This window comes from Thermobia domestica, chromosome 13 (genome assembly GCF_964235325.1).
Source record: "Thermobia domestica chromosome 13, izTheDome1.hap1.1, whole genome shotgun sequence".
In the NCBI taxonomy this organism is placed as follows: domain Eukaryota; kingdom Metazoa; phylum Arthropoda; class Insecta; order Zygentoma; family Lepismatidae; genus Thermobia; species Thermobia domestica.
In genome coordinates, this window is record NC_137466.1 from 160,539,623 (window position 1) to 160,553,046 (window position 13,424).

Here is a 13,424-nt window from a genome sequence, read left to right on the forward strand (position 1 = left end):
TTTCTTTATATAAATGAATAACCGTTAAAAAACAGAAGAAATACACAATGATTTTTTTCGACAATCCAATTGTTAACCATGAGATATCAATTAAAACAAATAGGAAAAACAAACATATATAACTAAATTGATAGCAGGTTTGACTTGTGTGTGTGGTATGTGGATGGAGAGCGAGAAATTTTGACAAGGCAATATAGGATTTTTTTAAATGTAGAACTAGCGGCGATTTAAAACAGCATACTAACCAACTAACAAGTAGTCGTGGCAGTAGAGATCTTTATGAACTTAAACGCAAGAAATCCAGTTAGTTAAAGAACTGTAGAAGAGTAGAAATATAAATAAAATTTTGAAATGAAAGAAGGAATATTTAAAAAAATAAATAATAATAAAATTGGAGACCTAGTTTAGGATTCTGAATCATGAGATCAAGAGTGATGAACTTATATGCTCTAAGTGGGATTCGAACTTGCGACTTCTAATTGTGAATAGTGTCCATGTCAATCACTTTAAAATCACCAACACAATTAATTCCAATGGTGAATAGTATGCTCCATGTCAATCACTTTAAATTCACCAACACAATTAATTTTGTACCGACATATAACGAGAAACGCAAAAAGCGGTAGTTCACACTCGTTTAAACGAATTCTATAAATGTGATATGATCTTCATACATTTTTAAATGCATTTAATATAAAGTATCTTCAACTATCCAAAATACACACGACGACATACTATCGTGTTAACAGTACACGTAGTGACATGAAGCTGAGGAAATTACCAATAAATATGGCTGTGTATTGTGTTAATCAAGGAAGAACAATGAGCTAGTGCATATGATCTTTAGTTGATATGGTCTACTAGTTAACATTTTTATTGATTTAAAAAATCATCTACAACGTCTGTTTTATAAAGGGTACCTTGGAGTAATGAAAATGAAGTGAAATGAAATATTTCAATTTAACGTCCCACGATTATGTCCTTAAACTAAGGGAGAATATGGTTAAAGCAAGTGAATGATAATGGAAGAATTGGTGGAATGTAAAAGTGGGAGGAAACGGGACTGAAAACCCACGGACACAATGTTGTCCACCACAAACTAACTTGGTCGGTTTTGAACCAGGGACTCCACGCAGCAGAGGTAAGCGCTTTACCAGTGAACCACCGTGCCCCCTGGAGTGATGAGTACAAAGTGTGGCATACCTGATATTTTACTTTTCAGGAACTTTATCTCTCAACATATTTACACTGTTTTACTCACAACGCATATAATATGGCGTCATCCCTCCGAAAGAGCTATATGCTAATAATTGGTGCTATAACTTCCATTCTTTCCATGGAGTTGACATGAAAGCTAGTTACAAGAATTTACAGTAACTTTACCTTAAATATAAAATCGTTTTTGAAAGATAGGATACTGTACATACTTCCTTATAGTATGTAAATAGGATCATATATATGACATCCAAAATCAACAAATATTAAAACAGTACATACTGTACCCAAGCATTTGAAAATGTAGCTGACATTTTATATAATTATATAAATAATAAAAAAAAAAATCTTTAATATTTAAATTCTAAATTGCAATATCCCAATATCTTCCACTGATACTCTTTCGTATTTTGTAAGTACAACAAAATCGTTTATCCAAAACCATAATAGAACAGTATCATGAAATGCCCCATTTCTGGAGAATGCACTATGTAATGTATATATATAAATAATAGAGGTAGATAGATAGATATAGATATGTAATATAAAATATGTATATAGTGGGTGTGATATTGTCGTGAAAAACAATAATCTCGACTAAAAGAACTAGGTGAAAATTTCAGTAGAACTCTTTTATCTCTAATTTCGTTTCCCTTCAGTACGACATTGCGAAATGAGTAAGAAAAGTTGGGAAACAACATTGCCACAGCAGTTACTGTTTCCATGAGGAATATTGCCGTATCTACTAAAGAGTGACCCGAGCAGTGCTCACCTTCAGAATGTACAATCATGTTCAAAATAATCCTTACCATCCACCTCTTTAAAAGGCTATATTCTTACATTCGTTACCAAGACAGTTTAGCATTTTGACTTTAAAAATCTTAAACAGCCAAACAAAATATGCATTTATTTGATTTTCTTACGCTTGTTAATGACGATAGTGGACGTTGTAGATACAAGTAAGTAACCACAGTTTTTTAAACAAGGCTCTACTATTCAGAGAAGTGGGAGAACGCGCCTCACGACCTCTTCTAGTGCTTGTACCGTTTTGCCTGCGATTTTCTTTTAATTACACACCTGAAGTTAATTTACACCTCTGAACCTTGTGCAACACATACAAGGTCTGTTAATTAAGTAATGAGACCTTCCGAAACTCACTTTATTAACTCGCGGCGTAAGCATATGGGAGTTTATAGTTACAATCCAGGTGGGTGTGGGGGGGTTGGGTACTTTTTTTCTTGGTAACTACTTGTTGGATCTGAACCAAATTAGACCATAATCAAAAGAAAAAAAATGCTATGTTTGGTGGCTGAACTCAGCAAGGGACAGGCTCGTCTGGCTCGCCTTCTATGTAATACTTCATTTCTCGGTAAGTAGTGGTCAGATCTGAACAAAATTCGGTGGACAAGTAGCCTATCGTCTAAGAAATAAATATCGCTATATTTGGTGACCGGACTTGTCCAGAGACAGCCTTGGCTCGACTCGGCTCGTTTCTACTCTTCTTGATACTTTATTTCTTGGTAACTACTGGCCGGATCTGAACCAAATTTAGTGAGCAAAGAGCCCATGACCAAAGTTATAAAAAATGCTATATTTAGTAATTGATTCGACCAGGGCCATGCTCGGCTCGAGTCGCCTTGTATGTGGTACTTTATTTCTCGGTAACTACTGGCTGGGTCTAAACGAAATTCGGTGGGCGAGTAGGCATCGTCCAAGGAAGAAAGTTCGTTATATTTGGTGACCGGGCTCGGTCAGGGACAGACTCGGTTCGCCTGTATGTAGTACTTTATTTCTCGGTAACTACTGACCGGATCTGAGCAAAATTGTATGAGTAAATAGCCCATGGTCTAGGTATTGAAAATTGCTATATTTGGTTGCTGTGCTCGGCCAGGAATAGACTCAGGTCGTCTTGTAAATAGTACTTTGTTTCTCGATAACTACTGGCGGGATCTGAACGAAATTTGGTGGGCAAGTAGCCCATCGTCTGAGGAATAAAAATGACTGTATTTGGTGGCCGGGCTTGGCCAGTGACAGGCACGGTTCGACAACAGAGACTTGTGTCCCACGGCTTTTGTACGCCGGTATCTTCTTAGTTAGGTTGACCTTGGTTTGTTTATAATATATATCTACGTTTTAACTCTCACTTAAAATAGTTTCCATGGGAAGCCAAGCAGCGGTGGTAGTAGTGTTCCTGTCTCCATAAAAATACTGGAACTGAGAAAGCAGGAGTGCTTTTAGGTGATTGGTTACAATCGCTTTTCATGTCCTGTAGTGATGATCTTTGAGAGATTTCTTCAGAACTGGAAAAAGAAAGAAGTCACATTAACTCAAGTCAGGCAATTATGGTGGTTGAGGAACGTCGGATATGCTTTTGCCAAAAACTCCACAACTGAATATGCTGTGGGGAGGCTCAGTGTTAGAGCGTTCACCTCCGGTGCTTGGGGTCCCTGGTTCGAATCCAGCTCGCGCCGTGTGGACTTTGTGGTGGACAAACCCGTGCTCGTGGGTTTTCTCGGAGTTCTTCCGTTTCCTCCCACTTTCTTCATTCCACCACTTCATTCATTTCTCATAATCACCGTCCCCTTTGGCCTAACCGGCATAACCATGGGACGTAAAACTCAAAGATTTCATTTCATTTTTTTGAATATGCTATGTGATAATGAGCATTGTGATGTTTCAATATACAGAAGTTGGAGGTGCCTTGCTACACGTGAACAACCCGTTTTCGCAGTCGTTCAAGAACTTCACAGTAAACTGTCTCTGAGGCATGAATTCCTTATGGACAATCTCTCTACTGCCAAAAAAGCAAATGAACATGGTTTTAGCAAATGAACATTCTTGGCTTGCTCATTCGCACATTTTTTAGTCATAGCTAAGTAAGAGTGTGCTATTTTGCACTTAGTCGTTTGTTTTCTGGATCGTACTCAAAGATTGGAGTATTGTCACTTGTGATGATAATCATTTTCAATTCATTCCAAAAGATCACAACACACGTCTTCTCTGTTGTGCTTTTGTTCACTAGTGAGATTTTTCGGTACCTTTTTCTCAGTTTTTTGTCATCCCCAATTTGTTGGTTAAAATCTGATAGACGATCGTGTAGTTCCAATTTAGTTCATCCTGCATTACTCAGACAGTTAAGCGATAGTTAGTCTGAACAACGTCGCGAATTCGTTTCACATTTTCATCAATTCTGGACGTTGCTGGCCTTCTAGGCTGGGGCTTATACTCTACTGATTCCCACCTTTCGGAAAATTCCTTGAACACTTTAAATACCTGGGATCTTGACAAAGCAGCATCACCATAGACTTGTTTGATATTTTGCACAATCTTGGTCCGTTGTACCAGGTTTGAAATAGAACTGATGACACACTGTTGCTTGTAACTTTGTTCTCTCATTTTCGTGAGGAGGTACCACGTAACACAATGGAATCGTTTTTCACACTGAAGCTGCATGAGATAATTGACGTGTGCACGCTATAGGGGGAAAAAGATATCCAGTATTGCCAGTTCGTGAATTCTGACTCGTCTCTACTTTATTTACAGACCTCGTATTTAGCACTACCTTTTTATGTTGCAATTGCAAGGTATTAAGTTTCCTTTGCGGTTAAACATCAAATCAACACGCAATTCAAATTTATCCATTTTCTTTATTCTTTTTTTTTTTTATCTTTCTTTTTGGTAACATTGGAGTACAGAAGTTAAATCAGTGTTAATCGTTCTCAAGAATACTGTCTTTACTTTTATTTATTTTTTAAAATTTTATTTTGTTAAAAAGTAACCATTTGACTATACTGACATTTCTTTCTCTTTTTTAAAAATTTTCTTCTGCAGTTAGAGGAGGTGCAAACGCAACTACAAGTTAAAGTTAAAGAACTTGAGGCTCTCGTAGAAACGGAAATGCTTCATCATATTGGAATTACAAGAAGCCTGGCTGAAAGATTACAATTGGAGGATATCACAGAGATAAAAGTAAGCTTTCATCTATAGATTTCTTCGTCTTATCAGCAACACATACACTTACATTTCATACAATAAATGTAAGAGTTAAAACTCAAGTGAAAGATGAACGAAGACAAATAGAACAACAAAGTAAGAGATTCAAATAATTGCTGAGTTTATTTATGTATTATTAACAGTATTCCAAATACACACGATAAATTTATTTTACAATGAAAACAACAGTAAAAAATGGAAACGTACTTCCCGTGTCGGTCAGAACCAGCAGAGACAGTTATATAAGTAACTTTTGTGGTTCTTTTTGAGAAAATATACTATGGGTTCTTATGATTTGGCGTTGAGTAGTGTTGTAAAATGTTTTAAAAAATATCTTTTTAATTTTTTAACAGATCTTTGTAACAGTTGTTGTTGTTGTAGCAAATTTTCAAAAATGTCCTGTTCCCGTTGCATACAGTTGTATATCGACACATATTACTACAGGGGTAGAATTCACTCTTGAGCCCCCATCCTCCATTGATATACACAAACAAACATACTCAAAGAAAAGTATTAGTTCTTGGAAGCAAAGATTCCAATTCAGGATTCATTAAGTGAGATAATTATTTAAAGCTTAATTATTTCCTTTACACATGAGAATTGATTAACCAGTATAACTTTCAAGTTCATAGTTTTTACTATATGCCCTGTTAGAGGTATTAACCCTACAATTTTTCTGAGATTTTTAGTGTGTGGCATATTGAAGACTAGTTCTACACGATGGTGTCTTTAAATTACAACCTTTGGTCAGAAAGGAAATGTCCATTCTCGTGTGGGTATGTAAAGAGAGGTGATTCCAAAATTTGAAAACCGAGTTAGCTATGAGGAAAGGTAATATTTCGTACTGGTGTCAATAGAGCGGTATCTCATATCACCATCGCTTGCGAAGGAGCTTCATTATGTAGAGCGGTATCTCATATCATCATCGGTTGCGAAGGAGTTTCATTATATAGAGCGGTATCTCATATCACCATCGGTTGCGAAGGAGCTTCATTATGTAGAGCGGTATCTCATATCACCATCGGTTGCGAAGGAGCTTCATTATGTAGAGCGGTATCTCATATCACCATCGGTTGCGAAGGAGCTTGCTTATGTATTTTGAGATAAGTCTCTGTTTCGTGGGTTTTAATGTGTAACGAGCAAACTTCAATTTAATTTATCAAAATCAATTTTTTGTAGTTATCTTACTTTACACACCCACTAAGAAATTATATTGATTTTAGACTTAAGTTCTGATTGTTTTATTTGAATTTTATTAATAATTAATTTCAGGAAAAGCACAAACAAGAATTAGAGGAGATTAGAAGCAATTTGGACGAAAAGCATAATGAAATTTATGTTTTGCTCAGAGAGAAATTTGAAAGCTATGCCGAGAAGGAAATTGCTTTCGCTATTCAAAAACTACGGGTAAATATTATATATATATTTTTTAGTTTTTGAGCTCTTTTCCTAGGCAGTTATACCTGAATACATAAATAATTCCTAAGGTTTTGGCATTTTGTACCCTTAGCAATAGTAAACTAAACAATGACATGACCATCCGTAATATGAAACTAGAATACAATAAAATATTAGCATAAAAATGAAAAACATGTGTATATATACCTTGTCGATGTTATGGAAACGTCTGCAAATATATAAAAACAACATTGTCCAGGCTGAGGTTATGAATGAAAGGAAAATTTTTGTATTAATCTTCACTGAAATAAGATTTTTAAAGTAAATGTAGATCGGGATTATTTAATGGTATTCTTTATGAAAAAAACTTCGTTTAATGTAACAAAAGATGATGAAAGTATTTAGCAAAGAGAACATGAAATGAACAGTAGAAATTTGTTACGGGACTCTTATTTCAGTCTCTAATATCAAGATATAATTCTTAAAAAGCGAAAAGTATGCAGTGCCGTGCCGGCAGGGAAGGGAGAAGCGGGGCGACGGCTCTGGGCGCCGAAGTAAAGGGGCACAAAATTCGGGCTGAAAAAAATAAAAGGAAGAGAGGAAAAAAGAGAAAGGAAAAATTACTTGGATACTTTAGATTAACAGCAGTATTTTTCAATCTAATATTTAATTTGACAAGGGTCAGATTTATACCTTTTGCATCCCTAGACACTTGCTAAAAGCGCCCTACCCGTATCATAAAATGGAAGGAAAAAGTAATAAAAAGTGCTTAAAATAAAGGAAACGCAAGGTTTATTTTTGAAAATTTTCTTGCTCTTTGCGCCAACCGTGGTGGCCCTCGCGGTTGGTCTGTCGAGCTCACTCATATATACGGGGGCGCCGTCGTATACTCTCGCCCTGGATGCTGATTTTTTACGGCACGGCACTGAAAGTATGAATATACAACTCATTTTACTTGCATTTGTTTTTAAAACCTGAACTGTGTATATTTCGTAAAAGTAACAGCGCGTGGCCGATGGGAGGCTCAAGGAAGATTTCAGATTTACATGACACACGATTTGTAAGATCTCAGATGAATGTTATCTCATAAAAGGGGTTGGATAAGAAATCTACTAAAAGGTTGATTTTAAATTATTGGCGTGTACACTCAAAAATGTGATGATAGTATTTTCAATATCTTAAACATTTTAAAATAAAGATTTTGTTAGAATTGAAGTTGCTAATTAGGATTTCAGAGTATATATTTTCTTTCAAGACATGCCCACGTATGTTTTTTTTAAAGACTTTCCACATTTAAGTGGATTAACACTTTTATAAAATCCTAAAAGTAAGTGACTCGCTAATAACAGGGAGTTTGTATTACCTGTTTTTATTCTATCTAGTTGTTACCGTACAAACCACCTTTTAATTGCGGTTCTTCAGATAATACTGAATTAGTGGATTGTTATATCCGTGGGTTTGAACATACTTACAGTTTACTTTTAGATATAGTCAAGTTTTACAATTTATTGTTATAATTATCCCTACAATCATATCCTGTGTATTTAATTTCCTGCATGAAGTGTTAAGTTTATTTTTGTTTAGTAACAATAACATTTGACCGTTCCTTTACATGAACTAGTAGTGTTACTCTCAGGAACATATATCTTAAATAGAATACTGTACTTTTACACACCTAAAGGGCACACCAGTTTGTCATACGAAGATAAGATCTAATGAAATATTCATGATTACTGTACGAATACCACTGGGTTGAGAAACCTTTAATAATTTGTTGTATCTATTTCATAAATGATTGACCGACAGAAGTAATTAATAAGAAATAAAGTCAGAGTCAAGCGTGATGAACTGATATAGACCACACACCTTAGAGTTACATTAACCTGACAGTTGGGCTGATTGCTTGGTCCTTGAGAGATAGACGAGCGCGTACTATTTTATAATCTTTCTGTACTTTACAAACAGCAGCACTTTCTTCATCTTGGAGAGTTCGTTCCTTTATTAAAATCATTGGTAAGATGTCTTGGACCTTACATTTTTTCTGACAAAGAAAGTAATACCAGTTACGTTTTATATGTGTGGTTTTCCTTTTTACATTAGCTAATACTATAAAATACAGTATTTGGAAATATGTCACCATCTAACATCGTATAGTACTATAAATTTCATAAAGGACCTGGGCGAAATCAACAGCAGTTGTACATAGACAGTTACTCAATATGTTACTTATCGTTGCTTGTATGAACACAGAAATGAGATTGGCCTCTAATAATGTAATAGTTTATTAAACTAGTCGTAAATGAATTGCTAGTTTCTTAAATAAATAAATAAATTCGGTGTACTAAAATTAATCCAATTGAGTATGATTAAAATATATATATATATACTTTCTATATTGAACAAAATTCTTTTAAATAAAAGATAAATTTTTCATATATTACGTAGTCAGCCGATATGGTTTGTGGTAAGTGTCAATACTCACCTTAGTGCTAAAAAAAAGTAAATAAAAATAAAATACACAGGGAAAGTTAAATTATGGTAATATAAACACAAGGGCAAATTATAAAATATATTATTATGAAAATGTTGCTTATCGTTGTAAGACACTATAGTCTTGGAGATCGAATATTACGAAAGCCGTACGTAATTTTTATTAACATTTATTTATGTATTTTTTGTATTATTTTCGTAGTGTTTTCCCTGGTTATTTGCATGCGCATGGCATTATGTGTGTGAATTCCAATCCCTGAATAATTTATGTTTTAGGATGAACACAAGTTGTCCTTAGACCAAGTGATAACTAACCTAAATGCTAAGCATGAAGCTGATATCGAAGCATTAACAGCGAAATTAAACCATGAGAGGAAGGAAGAAATTCTTAATATCAGAGAGGTAAGTATATTTTGCTACTAAGTGGATTTAGACATTATTTTTCGTTTTTATATAAATTTATGGTCAGGACCGATTTTTCAGGAGTATAACGAACAGCATCATAACAGAAGTATAACGTGATACTGTGCGTTATAGGAACAATCAGCTCTTCCCTCTCACGAATTTTGGTCCGTAGTTAGATCCCCATCCAAGTAAGTTTGTGGTAGACAACATCGTGCTCATGGGTTTTCTCGGGGTGCTCCCGTTTCCTCCAACTGTCTCATTCCACCTCGGGGTACTCCCGTTTTCTCCCACTTTCTCATTCCATCAATTCTTCCATCATTCACTTGCTTTAATCATCGTCTCCCTTATCCTAACAGACATAATCGTGGGACGTCAAACTCAAAGATTTTATTTCATTTTTTCTCTCACTAATTTTAACCCCAAACGAGCAAGCCTCTGATAATGAAGAAATCACATACTGTAGTTTAGAAAAATCGGAGCGTTTTTGATGAAATTTTCACGAAATATATTAAAGCGAATAAAAAATCACTTTAGCCCTAATTCGCAGATATATCAAGTTATTACAATAAACATATCACTTAATAGCTACTAACCATTTTTATTTAATCCTTTGAAATCACCTGACTCGTATCCAGTTATCGTTGATTTACATCTACAGCCATCTATTTCATGTATATCATGTAGATAATAGTCTTTACCATGACAACATGTCATGTTAATAATAATGTTTTTTCCTTTTAACTATATATAGGCTATATGTTTTATTATTGCGCCTCTGATCATGTATTGACAAAAACAGGTACAGATTAACAATACCATTATAACAAGAATATATCGTTGTATAAAATGTCGCCCAGAACGGGAATTCTGTAACAGTATTACAGTGGAGGAAAGAACCCTGGATATTTTCAAAACATTCACTTTTTGAATAGCCCTCGTATTAATTATTATTACATCAATATAAGTAGTCTTCTCTTCTCTTCTTTCTCCATATGTATATATATATATATTAATTCATTCATAACAACATTTTATTTTATTACTAATCACATATTAGAAAAACGTCGATTCATTAAAAATATTGTTTATGGGTCTATTCAAAGTTATAACTAACTGATGACTTACACAGAGTTACTAGTTAATTGTTCCTTCTTACATCGAGCGATAACATCCATATACGAATAACATTATTTACAATTAAGATCGTTATCATATCAAATGTCAACAAGATCAGAAGGCAATAATTACATTTAGAAGCTTCAATTTAAGATCAATGTCATGAATTTCAATTTAACACAATCAAATCTCTTTTGAACACGTAAGATAAAATAAAGATGAACAAAACAGTAGGTATATCATAAGAGAGAGACTTAAATAGTATGAAACACAAATATTAAGTAATGTACATAATATTAAGACATATGCTGACATAAATTGAGTAACCGCGATCATAGACATAAACTCAAGATTAAATAACATAAAGTAAAATACAATAAATCGGTTCACATTTCCATAAAAATATTTTGTTTTTCCCCTTCTGAACAAAATGTTATTATTCAAACAAAGTACGGATAACAAACAAAATCATAACGTTATTTAAAGCAAAATTACTTAAATACAGCCTTCTCAAACTCCGTAACTCAAATCTAAGTTACATGGCCAAAAGATTCAGTCAAGCTAAACGAGAAGTCACAAACAGGAATACAGCCATCTTCAACTGCCTGGTTCAACGTATCTATGCCAAGAATTTGAGCACATTTCTTAGCAAGAATAAATCCAATTCCTCCAGTGGCACAACACACATCTATGAAGGAAGTTTCTTCGTCAACTTCAACCACTTTCGCGATGGAAGTATAAAGCTGCTCGGCTCCGGAAGTATCCACTTGAAAATAAGAATCTGGAGATACTCGGAAACTCATGTCACAGATAGTTTCTTTCACATATTCTTCTGCGAACAACAACTGCAGTGGTGGAGGTTTCTCACCTTTTTCCTTCTCAGTGAAGATCTGGAAATAGAGCGATGTTACATTCAAGCTGTTACCTTCCCTGTTTTGGAAATAATCTTTCAAATCATCCGTAATCTTCCCTATAGGCAAACACCTCAGAAAATCTGCAAGTCCTTCATTCTTCTCTTTTCTTTCTTCTGCCCAACCTGCTAAATTCAGATTCCTACTCAGCAGCAAATCCGTCAGTCGGGTGAGATATTTTATTTCTTCAGTCTTTTTCTTCAACTGTTCACCATAAGTAACATCCCACAAAGGTATTGTAGCCTGTTTTATTCTATCTTCTACAAGTAACTCAACTTTCGCCTTTTTAGAATCCTTATAATCAGTCTTTTCCAATGTTCGCTTACGTTGATCAGTTTCGGCAACTTCGGCTGAAAGAACTCGCTGCTTCCAACTGTATCCATTCAAGGTCTTCACTGCCATCTGTTGGTCTTCTTCAGTTTTGAAGATCAAATAAATCCAAGAACTCGCTCTTTTCGGCGACCTAATAGTATGGCTTCCCAACTTCAAATCGTCTGTCAACAATTTCTTCAATTCCCCTAACCTGTATAATCTCGGCAGACCTTTCACTTCAATTTTGAATACGCCTGTAGTAGTAGTGGTGGTGGTCTCCTTGGCCGGAGATGATGGTTCTTCTTTAATTGTAGCATCTTCCGCATCACCATTCACCACAGGTCCAGTTGTTTCGTTTTCATCCTGTTCTTCAATATGTTCATTTCTTCCATCGACCTTCTTCTGACCTTCTTCCGGTTGTACTTTCATATTCATACCAGTACCATACACTTTTTCAATCAATACTTGCAAGTTCTCTTTCAAATTATGCTGTAGCCGATCGAAATTTTCATGGATACCCTGAACTCTATCTGCAAGATATTTGTGTTGAGTCAATAATTGTTCGAACTTTTCATCGCTCGATTTTTGTATTTGTTCTAACTTTTCATCGCTCGATTTTTGTATTTGTTCTATCCATTTTTGCATCTGTTCCATCTTTTCATCGTTCGATTTTTGTATTTGTTGATTCGTCTTTTGCATTTGTTCCAGCTTATCAGTTAACAGTTGGCTAATCGTACTAACAAGGTTAGCCTGGCCATATTCAGGCGTGTTTTCTACTAAAGTACTCGGTACATCCATTACGTCAGGATTCTGCATATCTCTAATCCTTTGTACTTTCTTTCCGCTTCTTAAAACGGTGAAATTCATAAAAAGGATATACGTTTGCAAATATACCTCGTCCTTACTTCTTTTCAGAACTTTGAGGTAAGGTCCCGGTTTTACGGCACCAGATAAAGCGAATAAAAAATCACTTTAGCCCTAATTCGCAGATATATCAAGTTATTACAATAAACATATCACTTAATAGCTACTAACCATTTTTATTTAATCCTTTGAAATCACCTGACTCGTATCCAGTTATCGTTGATTTACATCTACAGCCATCTATTTCATGTATATCATGTAGATAATAGTCTTTACCATGACAACATGTCATGTTAATAATAATGTTTTTTCCTTTTAACTATATATAGGCTATATGTTTTATTATTGCGCCTCTGATCATGTATTGACAAAAACAGGTACAGATTAACAATACCATTATAACAAGAATATATCGTTGTAATATGTTATTTAAAATTGGGATTGAGGTGGGGATCATTCTCTAATTATTCATTCATTTTCAGCTCCAAGCAGTAAGTGCGATTGAAAAACCTCAAGAAAAATTTGTCATAAAAATTAAGTCTTTATTTTACTTCCCACGTTTATGCCGTGTAGGCTAAAGGAGACGGTAATGATCAGAAATTAATGAAATGATGAAATGAAGAAAGTGGAAGGAAAGAGGAGAACTCCGAAAAAATCCACGCACATGGTGTTTGTTCACCAAAAAGTTCACTTGGCGTGAGCGGGGATCGAACCAGGGAC

General features: G+C 34.8%; 1 protein-coding gene across 2 annotated transcripts in view; it reads left to right on the forward strand.

Annotated features, from left to right (window-relative positions):
* Positions 1-13,424, forward strand: part of LOC145668685 (uncharacterized) — a 742,633-nt gene that overhangs the window by 60,444 nt on the left and 668,765 nt on the right. For both annotated transcript variants that reach the window (XM_081736754.1, XM_081736755.1), the window contains exons 13-15: positions 5,047-5,184; positions 6,481-6,615; positions 9,373-9,498. In XM_081736754.1, coding sequence (XP_081592880.1) covers positions 5,047-5,184; positions 6,481-6,615; positions 9,373-9,498 — 399 coding nt within the window. The remainder of the gene's footprint in view (positions 1-5,046; positions 5,185-6,480; positions 6,616-9,372; positions 9,499-13,424) is intronic.